The sequence below is a fragment of the Meriones unguiculatus genome, chromosome 4 (assembly GCF_030254825.1).
Source record: "Meriones unguiculatus strain TT.TT164.6M chromosome 4, Bangor_MerUng_6.1, whole genome shotgun sequence".
NCBI lineage: Eukaryota > Metazoa > Chordata > Mammalia > Rodentia > Muridae > Meriones > Meriones unguiculatus.
The window spans coordinates 118,249,739-118,264,570 of record NC_083352.1 but is presented as its reverse complement, the minus strand read 5'-3'; the positions used below and the strand labels follow the sequence as shown (position 1 = coordinate 118,264,570).

At 40.6% G+C, this 14,832-nt stretch overlaps 1 protein-coding gene across 1 annotated transcript in view; it reads right to left on the bottom strand.

Annotated features, from left to right (window-relative positions):
* Positions 1-14,832, bottom strand: part of Chd6 (chromodomain helicase DNA binding protein 6) — a 171,224-nt gene that overhangs the window by 21,117 nt on the left and 135,275 nt on the right. Inside the window, exons 26-29 of the mRNA XM_060382903.1 lie at positions 13,141-13,270; positions 11,212-11,272; positions 1,031-1,091; positions 222-438 (exon numbers count right to left, since the gene is read on the bottom strand). Of these exons, the coding sequence (XP_060238886.1) occupies positions 222-438; positions 1,031-1,091; positions 11,212-11,272; positions 13,141-13,270 (469 nt within the window). The remainder of the gene's footprint in view (positions 1-221; positions 439-1,030; positions 1,092-11,211; positions 11,273-13,140; positions 13,271-14,832) is intronic.

Genomic DNA, 14,832 nt, shown 5'->3' with positions numbered 1-14,832 from the left:
TAAGACTATCAAGTTTGAAAGTATTACGTCTAAGTATTACGCACAGAGGGTCCTAGATTTAATTTGCTTCCCTACTCACCACTGGAGGTTGTGGTTAAGAAATTCTGAAGACAATCTGTTACCTGGGAACTAACCCATATACTTCCAGCTATTAGCTCTTCCCTTGTCACCTTTACCCAGTGACCAATTAGTTTAACATGCTTTCTTGCTCTGGCTGTTACCTTTTTTGGGCTTCCTTGTTGATGAGGTCCATTTCTGAAGTTCTCCTGAACACCTCTTCCTGAACCCAGTATCCCTGGCTACCTGGGCCTAGGATTTCAGGTCGGCAGAGCTCCTTGCGATTGCAGCGTTGGTAAATAGTGACCAGACGCCTAAGTCGAGCAGTGAGAGCAGATGAAACTGGCCAGGGTGATTTGTCTGGGTCGGAGCCATCCTGGGCTTCAAACATCAGTGAGAACGTTAGTTACAAATGCAAATACAACAAGAGGGTCTTTCCTTTGTTTGTTTAAATACAAAGAAAACAGACTTAGTGATTTAAAGCAGCTGCTTTAACATCAGTCAGGAGTGAGGCTAGTGGGAAAGGCAGCAATTTTGCTTTAGAAACAGCCTTCCATTGTGGTCAGTGCTGTTCTTGCTCAAATACACACCCCTTTCTGGAGGGCAGAGTTGCTCTACAGAAAGGAAAAAGCAAAATTTTGTTGCCTTCTTCACATACAGTCATGGCTTCTGTGTTAGCTGACCCTTCCAACTACTAAAGCCCCAGTCAAATTTGAGCTCAGGTTCAAAGAACACCCCACATCAATGATATTACAGTCCCTCCTTTACTATTCAGATTCCATCCTCAAGACATCATTTAACTTTTGCATTCTGATATCAGGTGGAGGAAGTCAGAGACGTGCCACTCTAGGAAAGCTTAATACAGGTCAACTTACTTTTAAGTCTCCTTAAAGATAACATTGACTTCACATAAACTCCACAGAAACTACAAACTGGGACCTTACTTTTCTTTGCCTGCAGGACACAGTCTCACCTGCCTGGCTGTCATCCTTCTTTTCACCAAAAATGCCATCACTTCCATCACTGGGACTCGCCTAGGGATAAATGAAGCCATTGCATCAGCAAACCGCAGCCCAGAAGAAACTACCTGAGAAAGGCTCTGCTTTGAGGACTATGCATGCACAGAAAAGCCTGCGAACATCGTAACCCAGACAGGGCCTCATCAACACAGCTCACTCGTCTGAAGTGCCCTCCCCCCAGAGCTTCTTCCCATAGAAAATCAGGTTAAAGAGTGGCAAACTCAATTATGTTTTATAAGCACCATTTCTGTTTTAGCTGTGACTTTAGATATCTGCTTTGCCACCACCACTTGCAATTTAATACTGTCATCGCACAAAGAACATGTCTGCAGTTTTTTCACTGTGAAAAAATGTCAGGGTAATGTCCACTACACTATTTTTATAAAACATGACGGCTCCAGACATGACCCTAATGGTTTAAAACTGTAGGAACTTGAAACTAAGATCTGAAGCTCCAAACAAATCTGGAGTAAGAACACAGGCACAAAATTGGCTATGTCAGTGCGTTAAGGAAAATGGCCCAAAGGACTGTTTAATTAGCACCACCCTGTCTGTCTCAGAAATGAAACTTCACAAAGCTTCTTTACAAATAATGTTTTGGGACTGGGAAAGAAGATGCTACTTTTTAAAACAGGAAGTATTACTTTCCAACCATCATCTTTTGACCTGTATGATGATTCAGAATGAGCTCAGGACTCAAGACTGCCACGTTAAAACACAGGGAAAAGAGAGCATGTGCCAGTAGACCACGGCCTGCACTCAATTTTGTGTGGCCCAAGTTAAGAATGGTCTACTTTTAAGAAGATACAAAGCAGGAAGACAGTGACAGTGAGTGAAGTGGCTCCTTGCCTGGGATAGTTACTGTCTGGTGCTTCCTGAGAGCACTTGCTGCCTCCTGGACAGGAGACAGGTGCCAGAGTGAACAGACACATGCAGCTGCTAATAATAACTGAAACCTAAAACGTTCTTTCGGTGCCTAAACTATGTATGGACCTGAAAGAGAAAACTCTAGATGTGTCTCACAGATCCAGGAAACAGCCCTAGGAGGCTTAGTGAGTCACTCAGGGTCTCAGCTAACACATGGGCTTCAAACACAGGTAGTTTTGAGGCCCAAGTTATTTAAGAAAGGGCACCAAGAGAGTCCCAGACAAGACTGGCTTTAGAGAGTGAAAAGACACTAAGAACTGGGAAGCACTAGCTAAGCTCCCTTATGTGGTTTAAAACTGTTTGCTTTATTTAATACAGAGCAGAAACCCAAGGATGATCTATGGTGCCATAGAACTGTGCTATCTCATCCTGCTCTTTAGGCAGGTGAGCAAAACAAAAATCTCCCTACTGCATCTTGTGTATCTTCCAGCCAAAAAGAACCTTTCTAGATATGCTCAGATCATTTGTGGGGTACTTGAATGTTGACATTACAAGTATAGATACTGGCAGGAAAAAAAAAATTCTGCAGCCTATAAAGTGTGGGTAGACACCAGAGTGACAAGTTCCCTATCAAGTCATAATAGCAGCTGGCAAAGGCATGTCCATAGCTATAGGCTACCATGTGGTATGAGGTAAGCACACAGCTTTTTCCTCCAGTCTTTCCAGCAGTTTCTGTTGCTGCAGTCAGTAAATGTGAACAAGCAAGTAAACACTCAAGCAGGAAAGTTTTTGGTATTAATAACTGCTTTTTCTGTGTCCTGTCTTCTCTTGTAAAGCACTTCTCCTCAACAGAATGACAGAACATGGCCAGATGAATATGAGTTTGATGTAGAGGAAGCCAATATGCCTTAACAGCGGAGCTCACAGCCTCACACAGAGCACCAGTTTCTGTTTATATGGGGATGACAAGTTCACCTTATATGCGTTGATTTCAGGTAAGGGGCCCAGAGTGCTGATGACAAGGGACAGACAGAACACAATTTCTCCATCCTGAGAACAGAAGTCCTCTGTTCTTTGGCTTTGGGCAAATTGTTTCCTTCTCTCTGAAGCACTTTTCTTCTCTTTTAAAATGGAGAAAGTAATGCTCAGCTTATTACAGGGTAGTTGTGGAGTATAAATGAATACAACGATGTGGAGTGCTTAGCCACATACTGGCACAAAGCAAATGCTGAACAGCTGGTAGTTGGGAGAGAAGGAATATTAACAAATAGTTCAAATACCAGGCCATCACTTAGCATTTCTCCTTTACCTGGAGCATATGCTCTATGGATGCTACCAAGTATAACCAGCAGCAGTAACAGCACCAACAAAGTTTACTGAGTCAAGGGAAACTGCCAGACTGTAGTTAGTACCACACAAGCATTTAAAAAATTATTGTAACAAATAATTTTAGACAGGAGAAAGTATGGAATGGGGAAGTTGTTAACACCAGCCAATATTGCAAATAGTCATCAATGGTGAGGATGAAATTCAAACTACTGAGGACCTTGTAACCACTGTGCAGTTATACTGGTGGATGAACATACATTGTGCTCCTTTCAAAGCACCAGGAACCGAAAGTAGCACAGCTACATACATGACATGAGGAGTGGGATACATTTTCTTACTCAAAACTAGAAGGCCTAGTCTCCCTTGCTTATGACTACCCATCCAGACCTGGCTGCCTCCCAGATTCTGTCTTGGTTGAGGTGCCAGCAGCAGTGCAGACTTGCTGGGATCTGTAGACACAAGGAATTTCTTCTATGCCTGATAAAACCCCAATGCTAACACAGCAGTTGGCCAAATAACGAGTATGCTTTAAGTGTCAGGACCTATGCTAGGCCCTATGACTATAATACTGAAAAAGACAGAACATTAGCCCAGGAGCTCTGTCTGCTGGTTGAGAGGGTCAAATAAGCAGGGGTTATGCAGTACCATAGGCAAGAAAGAACATCAACCAGGGGCTGCAGTGGAGGTCTACGAGGTGACTCTTACACTAGGTGCTGAAGGGTGTAGAGGAGTCTGAAGAACACAAGATCTGAAGGTAGAGTCAAAAAGACCTCTTAGAGCTTTTCGTTTTGCAATAAAAATCAAGCATCCTACTTTTGCATAAACTTTGTGCACTAAGTAGATATGAAAACAAATGTCATAAACTTCAAGTGTTTTCTTACGGAGACTGCCGGATTTAGAATGATGTTAGCAGGTGGGGGACACTGCTTGTGTCTTTTGGTTTTGAACCTATGTAGCTGACTGAGACTATTTGTGCTCTAATTCTTTATAATGGGGATAAGAATGATGTCTAACTGAGGGAGACATGTTTGTAAGTATGAAAAAAATTTACATACAAATAAAACTGAGTTTTGAGTACCTTCAACCTCTTAACCCATAAGAAATGGATTCTTGTTGAGCTCCTGACTAAGTTTCCTTATAATAGGATTTGACTATTTAAGGCATAAAATTCCCTTATAAGTGTTCTCCCCCCCCCTGACCTCCTATTGGCCACAACTCTATCTAATCACAGACTTCCTATTTTGGAAGTACCTGAGACCCAGCACAGATACTGGCAGTTGGAACCACAGCACAGCAAAGACAGCACCTGCCGTAAGATACTGTGCTAACAAAAGCAGTTTCATTACTTATTGCTACTTTGCTAACAGATAAGTTACTTCCCAAACACACATACAGTTTGGTAAAGACTGTTGACAATTCTGGACTTGAGACCATTCCAAATGCAAATATACTTAAAACTGTGTGTAAGGTCATAGGACCCAGCTGCTTAACCTTGAAGCTGGTAACTGTTTACTGATCAAAAGTTCCACAGGGAGAAAACAGGGAACAGGACAGGAGCCTCCCACAGAGGGCCTCTGAAGGGTTCTACCCTGCAGGGTATCAAGGCAGATGCTGAGACTTATGGCCAACCTTTGGGCAGAGTGCAGGGAATCTTATGAAAGAAGTGGGGAATAGTAAGACTTGGAGAGGACAGGAGCTCCACAAGGAGAGCAACAGAACCAAAAAATCTGGGCACAGGGGTCTTTTCTGAGACTGATACTCCAGCTAAGGACCATGCATGGAAATAACCTAGAACCCCTGCTCAGATGCAGCCCATGGCGGTTTTCTTTTAAAGGTATGGTCTCTAGGAGGTTCTAAAGAGTGACCCACACAGGAGTATATTCTCAGCACAAACTCAGGGATTATTAAAAAAAAAAAAGAAAAGAAAAGAAAAAGAAAAAAGAAAAAGAAAAAAGAAGACATGAAGTTGGAAAAAGGTAGGAAAGTAGAAAGTAGATCTGGGTGGTGTTAGGGGGAAGCTGAATATGAGTAAAATACACTGTACAAAATTATCAAAGAATTAAAAGTATTATATTAAACTATTTTATCCAAGGAGAGATTTAAGATTAATAGAGTAGCCAGTGTCAAGAATCCAAAATCTTAGCACAGAAGAAAGAAATGTTATCTGTCCTTGTAGGATGGAAAGAAACTAAATGGAATCCATAGAATCAAGTGGGAAAGACACACTGGTTCAGTGTGAGGTACTATCTCCCAACGATGAAGTAGACTTCCTGCCACAGCAGGCAGCATGGTCCTTTTCCCTCCACAGACATCGACATGACCCAGTGAAAGACTGCTCAGGTGTGTGCCAGGGATCTCATCAATGTGAAGATTCTGCCATTCTTTTAAATGGCTCCCCTTTCTTTATGTGCAGATGTGCTAAATGTCCTTGTCAATAGTCTTTTACATGGCAGTTTGGGCTTTGTTACCTGCCTACCAAGAAAGAAATGAATGTCCAGGCAGTTCCTTCAGGGCAGAAGGTACCAAGTCAGAGGCCTGTATCTGATGCTGGCCATTTCTTTACATGTGTGTTTTCAGCATGTGCACTGAGGTCAAGTGAATCTGTTTATAATCTGTTCACCTCAAAATCTCTAAGAAGCCACTACAGACTCCACCAGCTTTTGATTATATTGTACTGCCAAGGTTCTGAGGGTCTCAAGGGTAAAGAAATAACATAATCACCAATTACTCAAACAAAGAGAGAAGCCATTTCAGAATTTAGCTAACTGTGGTGAAAGGTAATTTACTTTTAGTGGCTGCCCCATCTCTGCCTTCACAGTTATTCGGTGAGCACTGGTGTGAACAGTGTTGAGACTCAGGCCAGGCTACTACTGGTCGGTAGCTGTCTGTCCATATGAGTTGCCGATGAGGGGAAGCGTTCAATATATACATCTGCAGTATTTTCCCTTTTCTTGATTACAAAAGTACTCAACTATGAGAATTTGTTAGCCATTTAACTCAGAGGCCCAACGTGTTCCTCAGCTGTCAAATAAGGATAAAAGTCTGTAATGTGCTTCCTTTACACAATTGAGGTATGGGAAACATACTTCAGAATAAGAAATTCTGTATTAGGTATTATTTTCCTTTCTTTGGTACTGGAATGGTTTCCATGGGCTAACACATTCCAACTCTCAGACAAAATAATTACTGATGAAAATTAGAGACTGGAATACAGAGTGAGATTTTTAATTGTCTACGGCAGGGTCCCAGTTTCTTTCAGCCCAACAGTCTGAGGCGTCAATCAGATTCACTTCAATTCACTGTGTCCCAAGCTTTTGCAACACAGGAAAACAAGTCCTTGAAACATTAATTACCCTTGTGAGAAAAGTGTGTTATTACTATGAGTATAGGTATAAAAAAACCTGCGAGAGAATGTATGCAAATAATAAACAACAGAAATACTAACTGTCTGGTACGAAGAGGGGAGACTCTTGCTCTACCTAGAATCACTGGAAGACAGTGTTGTGCAAACTCCTGATATCAGAATCCATGGCATCCTGTAGGCATAATTGCTCTACTGTTCAAAGAGAGTGTTTGCTCAAATGGCACTGGGTTCAAGGTGAAGTTTCAGCCTGTTTATACAAAGTCCCAGAAACTCATTTAGAATGTAACAAAGCCTTCTACCACTGGGGTATGTACACAGACCTATCCACCACTCTAAGCACAACTGAAATCCTGAATACCCAATGAAACAAACCCAAGAAACTGGGAAAAATAAAGCGAAGAAAGCAGAGTCAAATAGGAGCAACACAGTGCTCAGTTCCCTGGGTTTCCTTTATAGAGGCTAGATTTGGTAAAAAAGACAACTATCTAAAAGTGATGGAGGGTATAGATAAACAAACAAACAAAAACCCAAAAGCTTGTTCTCCCTAGCAAAAGACCAAGAAAAGACCAAACTGGGAACACAGAAACGTTAGGACGTAACTGTTTTGTCTGTCCCAACAACACAGAAAAAACTGGCTCACCCTATCTATGCAAATCTTTAAAAAACTAGAGAATAAAAATAGAACTGGTAACGATTCAAGACAAACCCTATCAGAAAATAGGAGAGAGGAGGACGGAAAACCCATTTCACAAACCTTCTGTTACCTGACTGGATCCTCCATGGTGTACATGCAGGACAACATGTTTTACAGGCACGCAAGAGAAAAGTTCCTAATAAAGGTCCTTAGGGTCTGGGGAGGTGGATCGGTGGTTACAGAGCTTGCACAGGTGTGAAGGCTGCAGTGTGTAAGTGACTCTGTCTATAACTCCAGCCTCAGAAGAGGGGACCCCTAGAACAAACTGTCCGAGTAGGCATACTGGTGAGGTCTGGCTTTCACTGAACAGATCCTGCCTCATGGAGTATGACAGAAGATCAATTGGGAATGACTCTGGACATCAACCTCAGGCTCTACATACATATACACCCCCACACACAACTGAAAAAACAAGCACATGTGTGAGCTTTGTGTGTGCGTGCACACATGTAGGTGTAACACAGCCACACTAATAAAAGGGAAAAAGAAAAACAAAACATTATCAAACAGAATTCATCAATACATAAAATAATCATTTACCATAATCAAGCCGAGTTCATATTAGTGTTATAAGGTTGGTTTAATATTTATTAACTGATCATGACAACTCACATTATTGATAGGCCAAATAAGGAAAAAAAAAAAAAAGCAAAAAAAACCACTTTTATCTAACAGGAAAAATAACATGACAAAACTCAACAGCCATTTATGATAAAAACTCAGAAACTAGAATTATGGAAATGCCCTTCATTAAAGAGATGTATAAAATAATCTACAATTAGCATTAGTCTTTTTCAAAGTTAGACTTAAAATATTTACTTACTCTATGTGTATGAATGTTTTTGCCTGCATGTATGTGTATGTACCATATGAGTGCCTGGTCTTCTGGAACCGGAGTTCTACATAAGTTGTAAGCTACTGTGTGGGTGCTGGGACTTGAATCGCATCTTCTATGAGAACAAGTGCTTTTAAATGCTGAGCCATCTCTTCAATCCCTAATTAATATTATTCTAATGATAAGTGTCTTACTCCTAATATCTACAACAAGGCAATCAATTGAATAAGATTAAATCTTATTGAATAAGATAAGATTTAATCTTATTGAATAAGATTATATTAATCTTATTCATTAATACATTAATGAATTAGATTACACATTATACATTAATCTTATTCAATAAAATGCTCAAAGTCTCAGTGAGTACTATAACCCCCCCCCAAAAAAAAGAAAACAAGTTTATAATTTAGACCAGATATGAAGATTTACAACTGTGTACTTGCAGATGACGACAACAAGAAGAACCCAAAGAAACCCACAAAAAATGTCCTAGAATGGATAAGTTAGCCTAAACAGCTGAAGAATGCAGGGCAGGCAAAAAGCATATACTGGATTCTGTACATTGTAATGAACATGGAGATACTGAAATGAAATCACAGCATCATTTACAATTACTCCAAAGAAGAAACACTGAAATGTAATCTAACAAATTGTGCACAGAGCTTACATATTGGTAAAAGAAATAAAAAAATAAATAGAGAAATGATGACAGGAGGTAAAATTGCACAAGTTCAATATGGTGAAATTTTCAATTCTCAATGATAAAAAGATTTAATGTAATTCTTACTAAAATTTCAGCAAGAATTTCTAAAAATACAGACAACTTTTAAAATTAATATTTATATTTTATTTATTTATTTATTTATTTATTTGTGTGTGTGTGTGTGTGTGTGTGTGTTCATGCCTGGGCATGGAGGTCAGAGGACAATGTGAAGGAGTTGTCTGTCGCTCTTTCTACCATGTGGGTCTCAGTGACTAGACTTAAGTTTGGTGGCAAGTACCCTTACTTGCTGAGCCATCTTACCTGTCTAGATAATTTTATTACAAAGTTAAATAAAGCTGGGGAAGGCAGAGGCAGGTGGATCACTTTGAGTTCGAAGCCAGGCTGGTCTACAAAGTGAATCCAGGACAGCCAAGGCTACACAGAGAAACCTTGTCTAGCAAAAAAACCAAAAAGTTAAATAGGAAAGCAAAGGGATAAGTGAAGGTGGAATAATTTTGGAAAAAAAAAAATAGAATGGAAGGGAATCAGTAGGTGCAGTTTTAAGACTTAGGACATGACTCCAGCAGTGTAGACAGGGCACTACTGACAGAGAGAGAGAAAAACATATCAACAAGATATCAACCTGGTAGTGGAGAGTCACAAACATGCCCAACTGGTTGGTTTTTTTGTTTGTTTGTTTTGTTTTTAAAGGTGCAGAAGTAATCACAGAATGAAAGAGCATTTTAAATATTTATAAAATAATGAGATGTGAACAGGTTAAAGAACCTTGATCTAATTCTTATTACTTAAATTAGAATTAACCTAAAACAGATCACAGACTTATTACATGTAAAACTATAAGGTGTGGGAAGGAAGGACAGAAGAGACTCTCCAGGTTGTCAGGTAGCAGGAGCTCCTAGACCTGGTACTGTAGACACAACCCACAAATGCAAAAGTGAGAAACTCACTTCCTCCAATTAAAAATCTCTCGCCTTGTTTAAGACAAGAAGAAAAGAATAAAATGACAAGACCACAAGATGAGAGAAAATACCTGTACACCGCCTATCTGATAAAAACTAGCGTCTGGCCAGACAGTGGTGGTGCACTCAGAGGGCAGAGGCAGGCAGATCTCGGTGAGTTGGAGGCTAACCTGGTCTACAAAGCGAGTCCAGGAGAGCCAGAGCTATTATACAGAGAAACTGTCTAAGAAGAAAAAAAAAAAAAGAGACTAGTAACTGGAAATTATTATGAACTCTAAAAAAGAAAGATGAAAGTAGAACACAGAAAACATGAAAAAACATGCTAAACGAAGCATACAGAAGTGGTTAGCAGCACATCAGGGAAGCATTCAGGGAGGTATTATTACACAAGCATCACAATGGATCCATAAGAAACAGTGACAATTCAAAGGCAAGATCATAGAAGGCAGATTATTTATTACTGGCAAAGAGTAGCAAAAAATGAATGGTACAGCCACTCTGAAAAAAATGAGGCAGTTTCTTAAACAAACAAATGTATATTATATAAACGGTGCCTATCCATGTCCTAGAATAACATCGGCAACTACCCCTGCCCCCATCCAAAAATAAAAACAGAAAAGGAATTAACTACCATTGGAACAGACAGCGACCTGGATAGATTTTCAGATAATGACAAGTGAAAAAAGCCAACTGCCAAAGGTTCATATGGCATGATACCATTTATAGTACCTTTTTTTTTTTTTTTTTCTTTTTTGAGACAGGGTTTCTCTCTGTAACAAACCCCTGGCTGTCCTGGACCAACTCTGTAGACCAGACTGTCCTCAAACTCACAGAGATCTGCCTGCATCAGCCTCCCAAGTACTTGGATTACAGGTGTCAGGTGTGCATTACCACACCTCGATTTATAGAATCTTTTTAAAATGACAAAGTTATAAAAATGGAGAGAAGATCAATAATGGTTACTGGGAGCTGAAATGTGGTAGGAAGGGGAAACAAATGGTTATGAGATGAGGACAAGACTTTTTTAGTCATGGAAATGTCCTGTTCCTTGAATCCATCAATGTCACCATCCTGAATATTAAAATAAAAGATTTTACCTGATGTTACTCTGGGAGATTATTGGTTACAGGGCACACAGGGTTTCTTTGTACTGTATTTTACAATTGTATCTTAAATCTGTAGCTATCTGAAAAAAATTTTTAGGCTACAAATGCAGTCAAGTCTGTATGCTCAGAGTCTCTGTAATGAAGCCCTGGGTGATACAAGGCAAGTGCAGCAATCCAACTCCCCAAACCGTGAGGCTCTCTCTCTCTCTCAGCATGAAAGAGCATGCAGTACCAGTACAGCAAATCTGACTCACCGTTTGCTTCTGGAGACCATCTAACTTGTCCTCAGCACTGTCTTCTTTATCTATGTTGCCTCTAAATAAAAGTAATTATATACCGCTTAGGAGTTATGTTACTACCAGGGTGCTTGTAAGAAAGCCCTCCAAATCTAAAAGAAAGGTTAGTAGATATCTTTCTTTCTCACTGGCACTCAAAATCTTAAGATTATTTTTCTTTTCTTTTCAGAAACCTTAGAGACACGAAGAATGAGAGAAACTACCACCCGAGGGTGTTATCATGTAGGTGGGCAAGGACTTGCACTCAGCTGAGACCTCACATGAGGCTGCAGCCTTGTGATCTACTCAGGGGCATTCTGAGGCTGACTGTTCAGCAACACTCATCAAAGTGTTGATGAGAGCTGTCTGCACAGATAGCTGAAAACGAGAACAGACTCTCGTTTAGACTGACAATTGTGCCCAACAAGTGCCCGCCCCTAAGCACAGTGGGTGACTATTCCCACACAGTACTTTCTTATAAGACAATCTCTACTGCTGGGAAGGAAGGGTTTGTCCTTGTGACTCAGCAGCTGCTTCATGTCTCCCGGGAGCTTAACTACCATTGATGCCTGCTCATGATTCTTCAACCCTTAGACTGGGAAGGGCCTACTGCTTTGCTCCTGCCTTGGGTACTTCATTGTAATCACCACAAATACAAAAGCTTTGAGCTACACACAGGCACCTGACACAGTAATTTTTCCTGAATCAGTTAATTTAACTAACACCAGGATGACAAGCCACACTAGGCCTTTGTAAACATCTTCTTAAAGATACTTTTATTATCCTGTCCACATGAAATGCTTTAGGGGCAGAGAACATGACAGCTAAAGTGTTCATCAGGGGTTACTGGCAATGTCACACCCATGGCTAGGTCTAACCACAGCTCTGGTGAATTAAAAACACCTCATGCTTAGGAGAGGAGAGATCTGGTTAAAGCCGACAACGTGCATTCAAGAGATAAATGCTCCTTTTAAAAATGTTTATATCTTAGAAATTGATATGTTTTAGCTGTTACTTTACTTTTCCTGAGAACTTACACATGTGGAGCTTATGCAAACAATAAATAAGTCAGCCAAAGAAAATGCTTCTACAGGTTTTTACACACTACCCTTCACTATGCTGACCTGCTACAATCTCAAACAGTGGCTTCTGAGTCTGCCTTGCTTGAGGGTTATATGATCCTTGAATAAAACCAGCAATCAGATGAGGAACTTTATGATTGGGAGGCCTGTGCATGCTGTGCCTGTGTAGTGTTTTTTTTTTTTTTTGTTGTTGTTGTTGTTGTTTTTTGTTTTTTTTTGCCAAAGGGAAGAGCTATGAATTCCCCTGAGACCTCTGACCAGAGTGAGATGACTGTGGTTAACAAGCGAAGAGGATAATCAGCCTGGGGAATCCATGAAGGACAGGAACTGGAATTTGGTTCAAAGAACAAGTCTATAGCATAGTAGGATGAACCCAAAGAAGCAATTTGAAGGATGTGGTCACAGCATAAGGCTCAAGTTGAGATATCAGACACTGAGGGAAACTGTGGTGGTTTGGATGAGAATTGTCCCCTACAGGCTCAACTCCAGACACTTGGCCCCCAGTTTGGGGAACTTATGAAACCTTTAAAAGGTGGAGCCTTCCTGTGGAACAGATAGGCTTTGAGGGTTTACAGTTGGGCCCCACTTCCTGTATCCATGAAATGTTATCAACCAGCTTTCTGATCCTGCTGCCATATGTCTTCCCCTCCATTTTGGATTCAATCTTTGGAATATTAAGACAAAACTTTCTTCTGTAATGCTTTTGGTCATGGTATTTCGTCACAGCACCAGGAAAGTAATGAATACATAAAGATTCAGAGTACTGGATTTATGTACAATAGGGCACAAGTTGGTGACATCAGAGTGGGCCTATGTGGCTTCTCACCTTTCAGGAATATCCGAGGTTCCATCTGTAACACCCTGCTCTGCAGAAAGGGACTTCTCATCAGGCATCCCAACTTTCTCTAGGAAGCAGAGCGATGGGTCTGCCCGCATGGCATTGTACCTCTCATAACCTGAGCAGGAAATGACAGGTGTCAGAAGACAGGTCAGAACCTATCAGACCTAGCCCTGGCCCTGGGCATTCACTTTGTTTCCCTTATTTAGTAAAAAACAAGACAAAACAAACCTAAAGCAATGTTTACTTAGGATTAATGTGATCCTATGAGACTTCCTAATTGTGGAAGATTCTGGAGCTACTGCATATACTTCTGAGCAGTTTCTTACTTAACACTGCAGCTCTTGCAAATATCATATTTGTAAAGAGATGCAGGGACCACAGAGCACTCACTGGTTTGATGCTCTGTACAGCAAAGGGAAGCATGTAAGGTACTTTTTCAATCTCTTCCTCTTATTCCTCAACTCTGACACCCTTTATGTCCTAAAAGGGCTTATTTTCATATAGTCCAACTCTATCCCATGAGTTAGAAAAGGAAGCTGAAAAAATGATGGATAGAAGTGCTGAATGATCAACTGAACTATAATGACTGTTTACTGGCTAATAGACCCAGCCCAGTACAATAAAATCTAATACACACTTGCCAAGGCTTTGGAATTGTTTAAAGTAAACCAAAGGAGCATTAAACCAGAGGCATACTTTAAAGGAAAAAAAAAAAAAAAAAAAAAAAAAGCATCATGTGTTAGCAGAAGCCAACATTGAGTGTCTTCCTCTATTGTTTTCCTTGACTTTTAAGACATGCTCTCATAGAACCCAGAGCTTACTGGCTGGCTAGGGTAACTTCCCAGAAAGCTCAGGTCATCCTTCTGTCTCTGTATTTTCTTCAAGCCCCAGTGTCAAGGTTCCAGGCACATGCCATCATGCCCAGCCTTTATGTTGGTGCTGGGGATTAAAATTTAGGTCCTCGTGCTTGCATTTCAAGAACTTTACCTGATAAGTCCCATAACTGTACTTTAAGGCAGGAAGACATGTGGTACTTTACTGAATTTAACATATGTTTTTTTTGGGTAGAGGTGAGGATGGGATGGTGCAGGTTCTCCTGAAGGTGGTATAGAATATAACGCAATCGTGTACAACAAGGTTTGTCCGAGTAAAAGATCAAGTCTATTATCATACCAAACTTCCAGTGAGGCTCCTACTCCTGCTGACATGACCTACCTACCACTCTAGACTGCGCCCCCCCAGAAACTATAAGCCTTTCTTCCAAGCTACTTTTTGTCAGGATATTCTATCAGAGCAACAGAAAAGTGCTTAATACAGCTGGAAAGAGTGCTCGCTGTGAGGGCATGAGGACATGAACTCAGATGTTTAACATCCATGTAAAAAACCAAGCATGACTGTGTGCCTATAACCTCAGTGCTAGGGTAGAGGGAAAATAGGAAAGTCCCTGAAGCTTGCTGATCATCTAGCCTAGATGTAAAATGATGAGCTCCAGGTCTAGTGAGAGAAATTGTCTCAAGATAATAGGTGTAGAGTGACAGAGAAGGCCTCCACAGTCACCAGTACACAAGCATGTATAGCTGAACTTCCCACACCCATCACCCATTGAATGAGATGGATGCATTCCCACCTTAAGTACAAATAGGCAAGAGAGGAGGATAAAGTATCAAGTTCGTTCTC